The following is a 19,821-nucleotide window of genomic DNA, read 5'->3' on the forward strand; positions in this document are numbered from 1 at the left end:
GCAGAGCATAATGATCCCTGACCATGAATGTCAAGTGTCACATATACAACATTGCACATAAACTGGAGCGCACACTGGTAAACATGAAATCTGATAAATCACTGCAGAACAGAAAGAAAAATCTCTGACCTATTGATGTCTGGAATTCTTCTGTGACTCTGCAGTTTAAAATGAGCTCCATATGTCCTGGCTTAAGCCGTACCATCAGGTCTAGCACAGTTTTACTGTTCTCAAACATACGCCTTATTAAAGTATAGAATAGAGTAGCAACTTATTTATCCCTGCAGGGAAATTATTTTGTATGGTATAGCTCATTTCATAGTACAATTAATATCAAATACAAAACACATCATATAAACATTCACAAAATTTTGGGATTTGGGATCGTTGCAGGGGGTACCGTGGGTGGATATATACATGTATTCCTTGTATCATGTCTATAATGACTTTCATACGCACTGGGATAAATATAGCTATATAGAGGAAAGTGACAACAGTACAGGCAGTCACCGGGTTACGTACAAGATAGGGTCCGGAGGTTTGTTCTTAACTTGAATTTGTATGTAAGTCGAAACTGTATATTTTATAATTGTAGATCCAGACAAAGAAAATTTTGGCCCCAGTGACAATTGAAGTTTAAACATTTTTTGCTGTAATGGGACCAAGGATTATCAATAAAGCTTCATTACAGACACATTACAGCTGGTCATTGCAGTCTGGGACTATAGTAACATCCAGAGAGGTCACCAGAGGTCAGAGGGGTCTGTCTGTAAGTCTGGCGTCCTTAAGTAGAGGACCGCCTGTATATATCACCAGCACTGAAGCATTTATACCCTTCCAGAATATAGCGTTGATCAAAGTCATATTCAAGAGGCAGGATATACATTTATTGGTTGTGTGTAGTGCAGTAAAGCTTTATTTCACGTTAAAGTTATAAGAAGTGGGGGAATTTTTTTTTAATTTTCATATTAACTTAAAACATAACTATTGTATATTAAAGGGGTATTCCCACAAAGACAAGTTTCTTATATGTACTCAGGATACAATAACACATTCTATAACATAGTAAAATAACACATTCTATAATTCAGTGTTATAAACAAAAATGCAGCATTTCACAGATATAAGGCTAACCTGTCTTCATCAGTCCTGGTGTAAACAATTTCAGTTGCCCCTAGATACGACCCTGCAACTTCTGACTTAGAGTGGCCACCATATTGGATTTCTGTGTGAGGCCTTGCTGCTGAGTTTCTGTCTCTCTCTGCTCCCTGCACTGTAGCCACGCCCCCCTGCAGTACAGCACTGAGCTCACACTGACACATACACTGGTTCCCTTCCTTCCAGCACCACATTGTACGGAAAGAGAAGCTGCAAGCTACAAACTCCAGGCAGATAAGTGATCTGGGGGGAAGGGGGAGGCAGGCACATATGAGAGCAGAGATGAAGCAGAACTGACAGTGTAAAAGTCTGTCAGCCTCTGTCTGTCATGCCTCTGTGTAATAGGCTTCTCGTGCATCTCATTATCTCTGATCTGTCTCTTCTTCTTATGTGTCAGTGTTAGTACAATGTCAGAAGCCAGATGAAAGTGTATATACAACCACATCATCACCCCACAGAACTAGATGGATCATGAAGTGTCTGCTTAGAGAGTCCCTGTCCACACTCTGGGATTTTGTACTGAACAGCCTATGGAGTGATGGGATTAAAATTGTAAAGTAAGGGGTTAAAATGATCTTTATTGTGTAAACATCACTAGGGAATTGAGATTTGAGAATTTTCTTTTGTGGGAAAACCCTAATCTATGACGGTCATTTTGATTCTTCAGTGCTATTTATTAAAGAAAGGAGTGGTAACAAACTGCTTCTACCTTCTTTCGAGGGTCTCCTTCTGAATCTCTCAGCCAGAGACCCCGTCCTGTTCCTCCGATCTGTATGGCATGAAAAACTGTAGGAACGTTGAAAGAAGTCACTGCACACTTGAGACCTGCACCACCCACCATCTTAATGAGAGGAATTTAATATAGCTTACATGACCCGATTCTGATTATCCAGACCTACCTCCTCAATTACAAAAATAATAATTTTAATCTATTACAGTTTATTAAAATCTATTACAGTGTAGAAATGGAACGCTAGTCGGAAACACCAGTCGTATGCTAGTTGTATCCTACGTCAAGTTAATAAATCCCCCTCAGTGTGCAGTCGGGTCTGACTTAAAGGACATCTACCACCAGGATGAAGGATTGTAAACCAAGCACAGTGACCTACTGGTGTGTGGTAGGAACTGCTCTTCTTTAACTTTCTATGCACTGAAGTTTACAAGAAAAATCAAGTTTTAAATCCTTTATTTCTTAAAAACAAGGGCATAGAAAGCTTAAAGAAGAGCAGATCCAGAGGGGCGCACACCAGTATGTTAGTGTTCTTGGTTTACAATCCTTCAAGCTGGTGGTAGATGAGGCCAGATTTCTACAGAAGTTTATTGATCAATATTTTGGAAACCAAAACACACAAGATCTATAAATCTTTTTATTATAATTTATAGGCTACATACACACACCCCTTAGGGTCACATAAAATATTTGCCTTAATCATATTAAGGTGGTGAGTTCTCTTTAAAATAGATGGAGTGATGGAATTTTGGTCTTAACATAAAGGTCTGTAAATAATTTTTACATATTCCTGATATGTTATCTCGCCCAACAAAGAATACTTTCTGAAGATCAAAAGCCTTGTGGAGAATGCATACAGCTTGTTTTTATTAGTATTATCAAATTTTCTCCTTACATCTCATACGTCATCACCAGAATGCAGCTTTCCTTACTCTTGAAGATCCAAACTATACAACGATGACTTATGACATGGTCTAACTGTGAAAATAGGTACAAGCGAATGTGCTAGTCACTGGCCACCAACAACAGATCTGTGTCATCGGCATTTGGGGTCCTCCCTTGTATCAATGACTGTACAAAAAGATTGTCCAAGCAGCACATGGGAATGGGGTCTGCTCGTACACCGAAACGTATAAACCAACACAGTGTGCCTGAGCCCATAGGAAAAAACGAATCGAGGTAAAGCACATAGAGAGAAACGTTGTTAATGGACATGAAGGCTTATTGTCACCATGGAGCCTTTCTCAGAATCCATACTGATCCCAGTACATAGAATTACTATATGGCCTTGTTGCAACTTTTCAGTTCTGCTTCCAGCACCAAAACAATGTCAAGGTCAAGTATCCAGAGAGCTTCACCAGAGGTCACAGGGAGCAGAGAGGTCCATCTGTCCGAGTGTCCTTAAGTCGGGGACTGTCTGTACTGAAAAGAGAGAGTCCATCATTACTTTTGACCAAAAACAATGCTGTTAGTGTGCATTAAAAGCCTTGTATAAACCTACATAATGCCATATATAAACAGCCATACTGTAATATTAATGGACAGAATCATATGTAAATATTAAAGCCAGAGTATACAATTAATATACCACCACTGGACCGAGCCATACTGCCCAACATAAGAGAAGCAAGAGTAGCATGCAAGTTGCTTGAGGTTTTATTCACACATTGCAGTTTTTATAGTACTAATGTTCTGAAAGAGTGCAGGGTGCAGAAAGGCTAGAAATCTTTTCCATTAAATGTCACCTTGTTTTGGCTCATTCAATATGCATGGTGTAACCAATTTGATTTATTGATGGAAACACAAAAAAATCAAAAACAAACCTTTCATAATGAAAATAAAAAGTCCTAATGACACTGCTGACCTCACATGCACGTGCTGCTTTCTACAATACACATGGCATGAGAGGGTTTCAGGACAAAGCCCTTGGCTCACTATTTCTGTTTGTCTTTTGATCTTTTTTTGTAGGTCGTGTGTATGGGGTCCTGTCTAAAAGAGAAGGTCGCGTCTTGTTGGAGGAGATGAAAGAAGGAACAGACATGTTCATTATCAAGGCAGTGTTACCCGTGGCCGAAAGCTTTGGCTTCGCTGATGAAATAAGAAAGAGGACAAGTGGCCTGGCCAGCCCCCAGCTGGTGTTCAGTCATTGGGAGGTAAACAAATTATTCCCTCTGAATAGTCGCCAAATCAAGCTGGCAGATGGGGACCCCTCTGTAATTCATTCATGTTAATATTTCATGTGCTTTTCTTCCCCTCGACTTGGAAAACAATGCAAATATTGTTCCTGTATCTGATTCTTTTCTACAAATATCAGTTCCGTTCTGCAACCCAGAGTCACCGGGGTCACGTGTGTACAATTGTATATTATCTGTATATGTATGAAGAAAATGCAGGGAGGCAGCACTACATACAGTTCATGCGTTTTATTCACCCATGGCAAAAGGTGATGCATACATATTAGTATTACAAGCCGGAGCTTGTTATCACAGCATAACATATAACATACAAGCGGTCCCCTACTTAAAAACGCCTGACTTACCGAAGACCCCTAGTTACAGAGAAACTTCTACGCCCACTGTGACCTCTGGTGAAGCTCCCTGGATCCTTTCCTTTAGTCCCAGACTGCAGTGATCAGCTGTTAGGTGTCTGTTATTGATAATCCTTCATCCCATTACAGCTAAAAATTTGGAAACTCCAATTTTCCCAGGGACAAAATTTTTTTTGACTGCAGGTACAATTATAACATATACCAGTTCCGACTTAAATACAATTTAAACTTAAATACAAACCTAAAGAACCTATATTGTACGGAACCCGTGGACTGCCTGTACAAAAACACATGTGATTTTCCAAAATAATATGTATCAATAAAATACAATACAATAGAGCTTATAAGAGAGATCTCCTAGTGCTGATCGTGCTAAAACATCTCAATGCGTCTACTAGTTTTATAACTTATACAGTATACATCTATACAGTATTAATGTTTGCCAAAACAAGACAAAAATAATCTTTCTTTACTGGCACGGTTTTGTCTGGTGGCTGGTAATTGGTAGCATCCTCGTCTGTAGCTGTAATAGACTGGGGTTACAGATTATTAATTTGTCCTCTAAATGATTCCACTTTCTACATGTTTTGTGGTGGAAATGTGTCCAGTTTGGTTTTGTTCTCATTAAGATAACAGCTGATGGTGCCTAGCAGGCACACCCCGCTCCCATGCCAGATGTTAGGTATCTGTCTGGGTTTCAGAAGTGAGAAAACATTGAGATTTTAAGACACATTACTGCCCAGTGGGAGTTCTGAAAGGCTGGGGAAAAGATAAAACAAAGAAACAATATTCGGTAGAATAAACTCCTCTCACTGCTGATTCATACCGCTCCCTACCTTTTACTGACCTTCAGGTTAAAGGGAAAATGACTATTTTCTGTGATCACGCACACTATTATCAGAGTGTATGTGTTATCTGTACAGCAGGAGGACAGATCCAAAAACTTTTACGCGGAGATGAGTACTCACGAGATAAGGCCAGTACAAGTGCTAGTATAAATATACAGACATCCATGGAACATCCATTATCTGGGTGATGCTGCTAATGAACATGAATGTGTGCTATGTATTTCTATGGGCTCATACACACGGCTGTAGTTTCCCTGACCTGTATGCAAGCTAACCGCTTCTTTTCCTGTCTTTAACGCTTCAGCAGACCTCCCAATGACTCACGGACCGCAAATGGCAGACTACCAGAGTCAGAGGTGGAATTGGTAGATTTTGGTAGATTTCTGATGACCCAATGTGTAAAAAAAAAAGCACTTATTTTGGGTTTATTAGTTAATGGCACAGAAGGAGCCCAGTGATACTATAATCCAGAGCTATCCATTTAAGCTTTAATAGATTTAAATAAAAGTTTGCACTCTTACATGAAGGAGAGGTCAACTTCCCCATCTACTACTTCACCAGTGATATTACATCTGTATGGTGAGTGCATTGACTAGTGAAACCAGCAAGGCCCCTTTCAACTGAACGTATCATTTCTCCAGTCCTGTATTTCTGTACCATATGAATCCGTATACAGGTGACGTTTTAAATCCATATGTGCACATATTTCACTGTTATCTGTATTGTATTCATATAAAATATGGTGGGCTGCCAGATGATGCCTGGATGATGGATGGCTGACAGCATGCACCAGTGTTTCTGGTCTCCCCGTATACTGCACGTATATGTGACAGCATACGGGTGCACATCCCAATGCAACACATGCTTTAAACATTCCCTATGGGGGTACAGTACGGAAATACTGGAAAAAAATAGGACACGCTAATGGTATGCTGGACAATGCGGCCATTTAAATGGATGACCGTATTACCCATTGTTGTGAATGTGGCCACGTGCTACATGTATGAAAACGGTACAGTAAGGGTAGCATACAGACGTTTTCATACTCCTTAGTAAGGTGTTTTCAGTTTCATTTCATTATATACCATTAAGTACTTTAGGACAAATTCTTTTATTTTTTAAAGTGGAGTGTGGTATAACTTCACAAAAGAACAGATCCCTCCCTTTTTTTGTCTTACACTACTATGGCCAATGTTCGCTACAGTAGTCAAGCGAGTAGATCATCATTGATAACAGCAGTAAATACAAAGACTGGTTAGGCCGATCATCCCTGAAGTGGGGAACAGTTACCAGGTAAGTTTTAGTCTTATGTTGTGCTTTAACATTCCCTACCTGTGGATGCTTTCTAAACAGCCCTTTTATTGTGCTATTACTGTAGTATATAGAGAATTAAGATTTGTATAAATAATATGCTATCTTATATATAAATCTGAGTGTGTGTGTCCGCTAAAGGAATCTGTACCATCACGTTTACAATCACTAAATTTTGCACAGCCACTCTCTGTGACTCAGGGAACGTCATAGACTAGGTTTTGAGACAAATTTTTCAATCTGTCTGCTGTTATTGTTGTGGCAGTTAGAAACTGAGCTTTGATTGGTTGCTGTTTTGCCACAGGTCATTAATATGAGCTCTGAGTTTTGAGTGGTTACTATAGGCAATGAGCATAAGACGCTGAGGTAAGATGAATGGAGACAGGCAGGCAGGGGGAGTGATTGAGAGACAGGCAGCGGGAGCAAAAGAGAGACAGACAGGGAGAGTGACTGATGGGGAGAGAGACCGGCAGGGAGAGTGACTGATGGGGAGAGAGACCGGCAGGGAGAGTGACTGATGGGGAGAGAGACCGGCAGGGAGAGTGACTGATGGGGAGAGAGACAGGCAGGGAGAGTGACTGATGGGGAGAGAGACAGGCAGGGAGAGTGACTGAGAGAGACAAATAGGCAGGGAGAGTGACTGAGAGAGACAAATAGGCAGGGAGAGTGACTGAGAGAGACAAATAGACAGGGAGAGTGACTGAGAGAGAGACAGGAAGGAAGAGATATATACATAGATAGAATTGTTTAACAAAAAATATCATATATCTATTTTGTTATAGCCAAGAGCTGTTATTTACCATCCCGGGCAACTCTGACATCTACTGCTAGTATCTAATGTATAAAGCTGAGTGTATGTATGTCCACTAAAGGAATCTGCATCCTGATCATTAATTATGGCTTTTCCACACCAGGATAAGTTATTTTATGAAACGCTAGCAACCTCTAGACATGTTCCTCAGTTCTCCTGACTATGAGTAGCAGAGGGCTATTCACAACAGCAGAGGATTCATTATGGTCAATTTACTGTGTTCTAGATTGTTAAGCGTCTGCACTCTAATAGTGTAGGACTGGGCAGATTGTACTGGGCTACTCTTTCTTACTAACAGATTGTATTTTATACAGCACCCAGTTATAATAAATCTACATCATCCTGTAATAATCAGTCCTTCTTAGATTTCAGAATATATTTATATTTATAGCCCTAGAGGTTACTGCTACACTCAGTATTTGTGTGTGTGTGTGTGTGTGTGTGTATATGTATGTGTATATATGTGTATATATATATATATATATATATATATATATATATATATATAGATATATAGATCTCATCTGTCATTTCATCCAAGTCATTAAACTTGTCCTCCGTGACACCTGACATTTCAGAGACTAATGTATTTCCTTAATAAAATAGCTCATATTGTGTTTGCCGGTCTGTATCCCAGAATGCATTTGTCTTCTTGAAGAAGTATTGTATTATCCTCTCTGTGCCTGCAAAGAAAGAGCCTTTATTTGTGACTGAGCAGGAAACTGTTACGTTTCTTTGAACACTGTAATGCCTGCATTTTATCAGTCTCACTTAGAAAGAAATACATAAAATAAAAAATACAGCGGGATTATAAAGGGTATTATTTAGCCCCGGTCCCTGAGTGCTCGTAACGCTATGCAACTCTTGGCTGGGTAATAGTGTTGACAAATGCATTACGGCTGAAATTCATTTAATTTATCAACTCGGTTACAATGGAAAGTAAAAAAAAATCAGTGACTTTGCTGCACGTTTTCCCTGAGGAGCGGCCTTTGAAGCTGATGAATTACAGACACTGACACGTGCCAGTTATTGTACTGTGATCAGGGTGGACGATTACACCGCGTGGATGGTATTTGGAGCGTCACTTTTACTAGGATGCCTGATTATCTCAAAGTACTTTGTTTCACAAATACTTTCCAGTTTCCCCACTTTATTTATGGCTACTAACTGTAAAGGTGCATGTACAGGAGCATGTAAATGTGCAATGGCCTTCACAGTACTAATCACTATAAAATAAATGGTAAAATCTGTAGATGGGCAGAAAGGCAGCTTTGGAGATCTAAAAGGTCAGTAATTTTGTACAGATAATCAAGAAGGTATTCAGAGACTGTACAGTACAGCTCCCCTCCAGAGGTTACTCATGTGCATTATACAAATCTCATTTATCAACCTATTTGTTCAAAGCTACCGCTCACATCCAAAATTTTATTTTCAATTAGCGTGGGTGGGTTTTTGTAAAAAATGTGTTGATTTTGCATCATGTTCCACTGACAGATGCACCATGTGTCAGATCACACCGATCTATGCACAATGTGTCAGATCACATATATGTGTATCATAGATGTGCGTCACATACATAGATGTATGTGAATCATACACATGGTGCATAGATGTATGTGAATAATACACATGGTGCATAGATGTATGTGAATCATACACATGGTGCATAGATGTATGTGAATCATACACATGGTGCATAGATGTATGTGAATCATACACATGGTGCATAGATGTATGTGAATCATACACACGGTGCGTAGATGTATGTGAATCATACACACGGTGCGTAGATGTATGTGAATCATACACACGGTGCGTAGATGTATGTGAATCATACACATGGTGCGTAGATGTATGTGAATCATACACACGGTGCGTAGATGTATGTGAATCATACACATGGTGCGTAGATGTATGTGAATCATACACACGGTGCGTAGATGTATGTGAATCATACACACGGTGCGTAGATGTATGTGAATCATACACACGGTGCGTAGATGTATGTGAATCATACACACGGTGCGTAGATGTATGTGAATCATACACATGGTGCGTAGATGTATGTGAATCATACACACGGTGCGTAGATGTATGTGAATCATACACATGGTGCGTAGATGTATGTGAATCATACACATGGTGCGTAGATGTATGTGAATCATACACATGGTGCGTAGATGTATGTGAATCATACACATGGTGCGTAGATGTATGTGAATCATACACATGGTGCGTAGATGTATGTGAATCATACACATTGTGCGTAGATGTATGTGATCTGACACATCTATGGTGCATAGATCTATGTGTTCTGACACATTGCATAAATCTGGATGTGAATTTGGCACAAATGTTAACATTTATTCTTTTTACTTTATTCATTGAGCATTGCAAAAGTGAAAATTAGCCAGATACAAGGCTAAGCAAAGTGTATGGTTAAAGGGGTTTTCCAGAACTTTGATATGAGCAACTTATTTTTTAGGATGCATTAACAATATTGCATTGGTGTAGCCGTGAGAAAATTTGGGGGGCACGGTATAAGCCAGGCTGCTAGAGCTCAGCTACCATGGAAGTGAGTTGAAGGCAAGCTGCATTACCCATCTCCGCCACTACATAATGTACCGAGCTGTGTACTTCAGGTTCCATACATTGCGAAGTAAGGATTAGCCTAGACGACTCTGTTTGTGGTTTGCTGAAGCATTTTGTTCATATATATATATATATATATATATATATATATATATATACACGCTACTGATGACAACTCTACTCTGCAGAACATCAAAGTTCACAGAAGGGCTGTCTCACAGACCGTGCATGATGGACCCCATTGACCATAATATGGTCCAACAGGTTTCTGTAATGTGGGCCCTCACTGTGTATGATATGCCATTATTTCTAGCTTTTTTAATGGCGCCTCCGTTGTATGAGTGGATACAAATTTATGAGATCTTGTGCTATGAAATTGTCCCTCCCTGACCACGAAGATTTGCATCTCTCAAGTTGTAAACAATGAATCTGTGGTCTATTCTTTTTGGCCTGTACTGAAACCACATCCGTGTGTATCAAGCTATAGCTAAGAATATGTCCATGTGCCATCTGTGGAATCAAGGTTTGTGTGCAGTCTGGACAGTCACACCTAAAAACACATCATTGTGTAGTTGCTGCTCGCTGTGGGATCTTTTTCCCTCTGCCCCGACCAGTTGATGCACAGACTCGGCAGACAGTCACATAATGAGTTTGTCCTGGCTGCGGCCCCTCGCCTGCTGCAGGCCTGATCCCTAGCACAAAGAGCGCATAGAGCTCCATGTGTGACAGCGGCTTCAGCTCACACCCCACCAATCCGTAGTTACCCAACCTGCAGTCCAGGGAGTAGTAAGAAAAGGACTTGTGTTCTCAGAAGATAACTAGGCGTATGCATTTCATTGCAGAGACCATATGGAAATGATTATGTATATAGAAGTGTGAAGACCTCGCTGGCAGAGCCGCTCGCTGCTATTACTGAAACCTGAGCCCTATTAAAGGGAAGCAACATACTATATCCCTATGGAGGGTTTATTATGTTATGTATGGATCTGGGCTGATCCCAGCCTGGTGAAAGCCATTATAATATCAAATATATATTTTATTATATGTCAATAAGCGCCAGATGTACCTGAATCTATCAGTATGTACAGCTATTTTTGAAACTTTTTCCTTAATAATGAGACATTCATTAAAACCCTGTATATCCCAAATGATCTTTACGACGTGTACACCGGGAATGCTATAAATGTCCAGTGGAGATCTGATGCCAAGTGACACTTATCTTTGTTGCCCCAGGCCGCGTTCACACGTAGTGTTAGTTGCGTATACAGTGTTAACATTGTGTTTACAACAGAATATAAATACAATGTAAACAAGATCCTTACATAACATATGTAAACCGTAACTTGATTCTGTTTATAATGCGTTAACACTTGCTGCGTGTGAACACTGCCTCAGAAAAAGGAACCCATTTGGCCGCGTTTGATTACATTTTGAAATGCAATCCAAAGGCTCCACCAGTGATCCCTTCTTTAGGTAACATTGTGTCCTCATCGCATTTAGTAAATTCTATGGAAATACAATGTTACCTCAGCATTAGATCATGGCTGAAGCCTTTGGATTGCATTTCAAAATGTCACGTGTGAAGCCGGGCTTAGGTGTCGTCACTCTCCATTATAATCTACAACTATACAAATATCCAGGGTATTGCCCCCCGTGCACCCAAATTATGTAATGCCCCTGTCTGATCCATTTTACTGCTATCTAAAATCCTCTAAATTTGGCATAGGTAAACAGATACACAATCTCGCCTATGGTGGGGTCAGCACATCGGGAGACATCTGAAGTCACTGAATATTTTATGGAATATAAGTGGTTATAAATGTCCAGATACCATTACCCATAGTGTGTTTTTCCCTCTGTATACAACACACAAGGCAGATCCCTCAATACATTTCCTTTTTTTATGTCTAAAAACCAGATGGAAAGAAAAACCTGGATTAAAGGAAATTCCGATATAAAAACAAAGAAAATCCATAGGCAACATAAAAGGGGCTTAGCTTTTCCAAAAAGACATACATTTCGCAAATAATTATTTCCAAAAGAGCCGCCTCGTTCTTTGTGCTGCAGCTGATAAAAGACAAGCATTGAAATGTATTAATTCTAAACGTGTCTCCAAAGGTACACAGCCGAAATCCCCGAAAGGAGAAGCCGCATCACACAACTCTTTTCATGTCCTCCTCTAGTATCTGCAAATGCACAGACCCTTTGTAAAGAAGCCTCTAATTGCTCCAAAAATAACACTTGGGGCCAAGAAAAAACAGCCCAAGAAATTCTACAATTATACTATGAAATGTACTTTCATCAGGCAACAAAGGAGGCTTCCCGCATAAAAATAACATTTCTGCGGTTACAGGAATCACAGGGAGAGGAGATTGATTGATGGGGTGTATTGTCCACTGAACAAATACTATGGCCTAGCAGTCATTTATATTCTATCTCATGTCATATCTATCCATACTTCTACCTTTCATCTGTCTATATATCTATCATGTAACATCTGTCCATCCTTCTAAAGATCTCATGTCACATATATCTCCATCCTAACTATCTTTCTCATGTCATATCAATCCATACTTCTATCTATCATATGTCTATATATCTATATATCATATCCTATCTATCCATCCATATATCTCTTCTCATATCTAGTAGTATCCATACTTCTGTCTGTATATATCTATCTCTCATGTAATACATACCTATCCATCCTTTTATCTATTTCATATTGTATATATACATTCTATCTATCTATCTATCTATCTATCTATCTATCTATCTATCTATCCCTCCATATATGTCATATCTGGTAGTATCTATCTCTCATGTAATATCTACCTATCTATCCTTCTTTCTCATGTCCTTTATATATATATCAAACTGCATCCAGCTGTCCATCCAGCAATCCATAGATATCATATCTAGTAGTATCCATACCTTTTTATCTACTATTATTATGTTCTTACATTGACCACCCAGTAAGTGACATGACTGCCTATGATCTATATAGACCACACAGCCTATATCCCGGTGGTGACCAGTGTCCCCTCCCCTGTGCACCAGGGAAAGACAAAGCCGTATTGTGCATGTGCCCCCGGCATGTGTGTAGGCAGGGATCAGACGGGCCGGTGGTAGTAAATGGTTAAAGAACGTGCTGGCGTCTGGGGAATGTTTGCAGCGTAGACATAGGCTGGTGCATTACCTATGCTTGTGCTGTATCATGTATCAGCAGCAGATGCATTGTGACAGATTTCCCATTGGAAGAGCCTGGTGTTTTCACTCAAAAGCTTTGGATAGATGTTTACTTACTGCTAAGATTCACTCCATCTGTCCTGCACTTAATGGTACCTGCCTGTCCACCAGAGACTCAGGGGCTCCTTGCCAGGTTCCTTATTTAGCTGGGAGTAATTTGTCATGTTATGCTTTATATCACAGGCCTGTGTTTGAACACATAGATAAGACTGAAGCTTCTCTCATCCATCAATCCCATTACAGACAGTGCGGCATTGATTGCTCATTTAGCCTTTTTTTTTTGTGATTTGCCGCTTGTAGTGGTTTTCGGGATGTGTGGAATTAACCTGTTAGTGTATTTCTAGGCGAGCAGACAAAGCTCACACCAGGGCGGTAGCTGGATCGCTGTCGTCTCCTATAGGCGAGGACGCCTGCTGCATAATAACATAATGTATATTCAGCGTGTGCATAATGCCACCACACAGCTCATACTGTGCAATTGTAGAACATCTTCATCTACCCACATTACATCAGTAGGAATTCCCTTTCAACGTGATAATAAGACCTTTGTCTTCATGATGACAGGAGTAAGAATAATGATGTGGCTGGAGTGTGGAACAATGACCTAGTGCAAACCCATTATCCTGTGCACTGAACGTATAGATTAACATCCAGATAACCCAAAGAAACCCCGCTCTGTATTGGTGTCAGATGAATATTGGTGTGGACAGTTCGGTACAATTATGGGTACGTTCACTCATTTGGGTAAATTTGTTAAGTAACTGAACACTTTTTATAGTGTTCTTTGCAGCTTTAGGGGATCACTTTGATGCCAGGTTTCTATATGGAGAAATGCCGGTAATAATAATAATAATTCTTTATTTATATAGCGCACACAGATTACGCAGCGCTGCACAAAGCATTTCAAATTGGTCCCTGTCCCCATGGGGCTCACAATCTAAACAACCTAACAGTATGTTTTGGAGTGTGGGAGGAAACCGGAGTACCCGGAGGAAACCCACGCAAACACGGAGGTTTCAGAGGCAGTGAATTCCACAATGGTTTGCCAACCCTATACAAAGTACTGTACCTATAAGTACCAACCTACAAGCCACAGTCCAGACACAGTTTTATGTGCAGGTTTTCATTTGCAAAATCTCCAGTGTAGTATATATAAAATCTCTAGTGTAGTATGTAGTGTAGCATGATAACCACATGATAACTGGGTGCATTGTAGTTTCTGATTTACCTCTGAGGCTGTATTCACACATGGTGTTTGAATTGTGTTTTGAAATGCAGTGATCTCATATACAATTTCACTGAAACTTATGCGGTTGGTAATGAGCACCACATGTTTTGTATTGTTTACCTGCAAAACATGTGGTGCTTCTTCCCGATTGCAGTTGAAACGTGTATGAGATGAGGCCAAGCCTTGCCTGTTGTGCTTGAATTGTGAAATAAAAAGCATTTCCAACACCTTGTGTGAACATCACCTCAATAGTTCACTGAACTCCACAAACAGATCTGCAATGTAACACGCGTGATTCTTTACAGATTTCTATGTCATCCTTTCCATGGAGAACTGTTATTCCCCTCAACTATTACCAAAATCAAATCATATAAATTGCACTTAGAATTTTAGAAAGATATTAGGTAAATCCTATTCACACATCTAATAACTTTGGTGAATGCTTTATTCTAGATGGGATCTAGGCCTCTAAAAAATATCTAATTTACCTGATCCTAAAATTCGTTTCTAGCTCTGAAAAACGACAGCTATTTGCCTTTTGAAGCGGTAAGTCCCCAGAACATCTCGTACACAACCTGCCACAGACCTCTGTACCGGAGGAGGTATGAAATGAGGCTTGTGAGCCGTCACACACAAGCTACCGGAGATCATTTACCATTTTTGCATATCATTAGGCATCAGGAAGTTTTCCATCTTTATCTGCAGAAGTTATGTCTCTCTGATGACATCAGTCACCCGAGAAGAGCCGATATTGTAACACATTTTTGGACAAATTCCTTAACATCACCCTACGTGAACCTTCCGTATTGCTGTAAATGAAGGACTACATAATAAACATGAATGTAATATCAGAACCGCTCTTCAGACACGCTTTTCTTCACCATAGTCTATAGCTGTACAGGAGAGGACTGCGGCCAGAAGCAGCATGCCTTCTGCTGACAGATATGCAGAGACGCTACCAGGAATGCTTCCGGCTTGTATAGTATATATTACACACTTGGCATTTATCCAGTAATGTAAAGGCAGATGAGTTAGGCCTTTATAAACCCTCTATGAGTGTAGCAGAGGGTGGATTTACTTATTCCAGGCTTATATCCTATACTCATGTTAAAGGGTTTGTATTAACTTAGGAAGTTATCCTCTATCCACAGGATAGGCGATGACAAGGTGAACGTTACGGTTGCAATTGATTATGAGAATGAGAACCCCCAGTAATTGATAGAACAGGGATCTTGATTGTGCTAATGGACTGATTGGCCGCCCAAACATGCATACTACAGATCCATTCAATATTATGGGAGTGGAAGGAGATTGCCAAGCACCAGTTCTCAGTATCCCCAGCACTCCAGTTCACTGTCAATGATCGCTGCGCTTGGTTATTTCCATAACTCACTATTGAATAGAGTGGCAGGATGCATGTTGAACCTGCCGCTGCACCCATTAGTAGGAGCAGGACCTACGTTCTCTGGATCGCTAGAGGTCCCCAGAATCAGCCCCTCACCTATTACCAACCAAATTTTTACACTAATAGCCGGTCCACTGACCATCAACTACGGCCAGGGATTGTTTGCTGTGGCATTTTAGCTTTGCAGTTGCAGAGTGTGTAGTGCGTATCAGGAAGCATTGCTATATAATCCCCATCCTGCTTGGTTGTTACTGGTCTGTGTCAAAACATTATTGCTGGAGGCTAGTATCATAGTAGATATTGTTGAAAAAAGACATCAGTCCATCAAAACCATCCTAGAAATTCTACTGTGTTGATCCAGTGGAAGGAAAAAACCCTACAAGGCTGGTGCAAATTGCACCAAAGTTGGGAAAGGCTCCTCTCCGACCCCACATATGGATATACACCAACAACTGTATTTACCAAATATTTTGTTCCCAGAGACCAGTGCAGGAGATGAGCAAGGTACTTTATATCTAATGTGTTATAATAACTGCACATTTCATTCCATCACTACTTATGTATAATAGGGTTAATGCGAGAGGAATTTGTTACATTGTTAATCATCCTGTCATGGTTATAACAGACTTAATTTTTATAGATTTTAATTGGCTTTATCTGTAAGCATGCAATCTGATTACAAGAAGATTCACATCCAGTCCAGTAAATTAAAAATCTCAGAGAAGAATGGGTTTGTTTTGTAAAAAGCAGGGGATGTAAAAACGGAAACTTATAACACCCGTGAAAAGTTAGGCAGTCGCTCCTAGCAACAAGATCTGTTCACATTGGGGACTGCAATCTGATTGGTTACTATGATCACTGGTTATACTCTTCTCTACACAAAAAAAGCGTGGCTTTGCAACAAAAGGGACGTGCCCCAAAATTTATATAATTTTTATGGATTTTTCTGGTGTGAATGAAGCCAAAAGTGTAGAGCTAGAGGTAAAGAGTTATCATCCAGCTTTAGACACTTTGGTAAATGTGGTGCATATTATGACTTCTCATAACCCTGCGGCTCTCTCCTGTAACTCTAGTGCTGTGGGGTGAGGCCGCTGGACACCATTGAACCCCTGTACACATATCTGCTATGACACTGCCGTAATGTCTTTTGTTTTCTTCAGGTCATTCTAAGCGATCCGTTCTGGGTTCCCACTACAGAGGAGGAATACTTACACTTTGGAGAAAAAGCAGACTCTGAAAATCAAGCCAGGAAATACATGAACTCTGTACGGAAACGTAAAGGACTTTATGTAGAGGAGAAGATTGTGGAGCACGCAGAGAAGCAGAGGACTCTGAGCAAGAACAAATAATTATTCTCAGCTTCTTCCTTTGTTCTTCATCAATTAATTATTGGAATGTTTTGCTTGTAGTCTGCCATTTGCACAGACTGGGGAGCGGTTTTAGTAAATGTAACTGATGAGACAATTGACTCGATTGCTAGTGTTCTATGTCCTTACTCCTAGTGTGGAGGCCTGTTCCAGGCTCTTTCTGCGGAGGCAGAAACCAAGCACTCTACAGAGAAGCAGCCAGACACAACGGCATGGAAGCAGAACCACTGACCATACACACTCATATCCTGAGGTCATGCCCATTACTTGTCCACCTCATTCCCTCCTTATCTGCTGTTTTGAGTTAATTCAATGGGTGACATTTATCATAAGCCCATGGAGACCAATCACAGCTCGGCTTTAATTTTATACACAGCTGCGAGAAAATGAAAGCTGAGCTCTGATTGGTTGCTATGGGCAATTCGAACAGCTCTGGTCGCTGACACTTCTGATAAATCTCCCCCAACATTCTCATCACATAATTACATCTTCACAAGTATTATTGCTAACCATCTTCAATTTCTGCGATTAAATTACGGCCACGTGCATGGAGCCTTGGTTAAAAACGTATTCTTACGATAGGCTACGGATAGTTTTGTAGTTTCTGTATACAATTCTAGCATTTGTTACAAAAATACAAAAAAAAATAAACTTTATCTCTGACTTAGAGGAAGTAGTAAGAACCCTAGGTCACTATTTAGGTTGGAGTAAGGTTCCCTCCCATCAGCAGGTCATCCCCAGTGATCAGCATATTTTACCATTGTGTCTATTGCCGTGTAATTTGAAAATCCTGACACTTTATGTGGTTGGAAATTGGAGGAAATAATCTTTTGCAGTAACTGCCTTCTATTGCAATAGGATTTTGAGGGACCTCCCGATTCTTCAAATTTCAATTACAGGCCAACCTTTTAAGAGAAATCTAATGACAGATTGTCCTCCTTAGAGAAAACTGGCCAAACACACTGATACTGGTAAATCTCCATTGTACAATGCTCAATACTTGTCATTTACTTACATTTTTTTCTAGGGTTTAAGAATGTATCACCTTTTCTTAGATTAGGGGATAAATATTAGACGACCTGGGCTGACCACCCGACACCCATGCCAGTCAATGGCCTGAGGCGGGAGGCACGGCAATTGGGGAATTGTCGCATCTGCTTCACGGGCCAATTACATTCTTTTAAATGAATTGGGGTTGAGCTTGAATACTGCATTATGTTTGAGTGAAGCAGAAAGACACATGCTCTATGCAATTGTATGGCATTGTCAGTGATTGCAGAGGACCACGCTCAGCTATCTACGGCATTCCTATTCACTGTCTATGGCATGGAGCAGCAAGACACATGCTCGACCTGCCACCCCTCCCATTAGCGAGTAAGGTGTCATTAGTTGTTCCTGAAGATTACAGAACAACTTTTTTTTTGCAAAATACTTAAGATTCACTGCAGAATCCATCGCAACATTATTAATTGTTCAGTAAAACCCTGACAGCGGATTATGAGTGTCTATTTTATTTTTGGCAGCTCGAAATAATGATTAATAAATGATAAACTCCTCCAAATGAAGAAATTGATGAATACACAGCAGTCGGCCCAAGAATAATAGCGAATTAAGAATAACAAAAATGAAATCTCTTCTGCCTGGCTTTTATGGAGGTCTATATCTTCACCTGCCTCCACAGAAAGCAATAGGTTATATTTATACTCACCATAAATGAATTATGCATTTTAAATAAATAACATTCTAGTAGTTAACCGAGATGCGTCCAGACTGCAATCTGGTATTTTTAAAATGTATTTTTATTTAACGGTTAATTCTCAGTATTAGGCCCCTCAGTATCTGTTCGGAGATGGACAGCTGGCGGCTCAATTTGTGCGCGGATATCCGTCCCCATAGACACACATGGTGCCCGGCCACGGTACGGTGAACACAACATGTGTTACCAGAGAGCATGCTCTATCTTTACCCGGATACCACACATCCCTATGGAGAGAGGATAGGAGAGCAGGGTTCCCCTCTCCCCCAGGGGGTAACTCAGATAGGCAGGGACCCATAGCAGACGTTTCATTGGGCCACCCCCCCCCCCAACTTCTCAGAAAATGTACATATTTATATACTTACACATTTATACACTCTTAAGCACATATACACACATTTATACCCTATTCTGCACACATTTATGCACTGATATATGCATTTATACACTTCCACAGATCTGTCCCAATAGCTGCTGACCACATGGGGATGTACACAGCAGAAATAAGACAGGAGTGATCCCTAGTTCCTTAGTTCTTCCTTCCCCTCCCTCTCCCAGATATTTCTTTTCTGAGATGCCGGCTCTGGTGTGCCATGTGGAAGAGGTGCACTGTTATATACATATATTACGCTGTACAATGTGCAGTATAATTTGTACATTGCTGACCAAAGTGCTCAGCCATCTCCACCACTCACCACTCACGCGTCCGTATATAACAGCCGTTAGGTAGCCACAAAAACCATCAACTAGCTGACGGCCGCCATTGAGGTGCATTATGCATGGGGCCGACATGGTGAGAAATGGAGAGCTGTCCTTCT

The 19,821-nt window shown here is 40.4% G+C and overlaps 1 protein-coding gene across 4 annotated transcripts in view; it reads left to right on the forward strand.

Annotated features, from left to right (window-relative positions):
* The window catches only part of EFL1 (elongation factor like GTPase 1), a 177,741-nt gene extending 159,845 nt beyond the window's left edge, over nucleotides 1–17,896 (forward strand). For all 4 annotated transcript variants that reach the window (XM_072148346.1, XM_072148347.1, XM_072148348.1 and 1 more), the window contains exons 19-20: nucleotides 3,857–4,041; nucleotides 17,041–17,896. In XM_072148346.1, coding sequence (XP_072004447.1) covers nucleotides 3,857–4,041; nucleotides 17,041–17,229 — 374 coding nt within the window. In that variant the 3' untranslated portion in view covers nucleotides 17,230–17,896. The remainder of the gene's footprint in view (nucleotides 1–3,856; nucleotides 4,042–17,040) is intronic.
* Nucleotides 17,897–19,821: the final 1,925 nt, after the last annotated feature.

This window comes from Engystomops pustulosus, chromosome 4 (assembly GCF_040894005.1).
Source record: "Engystomops pustulosus chromosome 4, aEngPut4.maternal, whole genome shotgun sequence".
Taxonomy (NCBI): domain Eukaryota; kingdom Metazoa; phylum Chordata; class Amphibia; order Anura; family Leptodactylidae; genus Engystomops; species Engystomops pustulosus.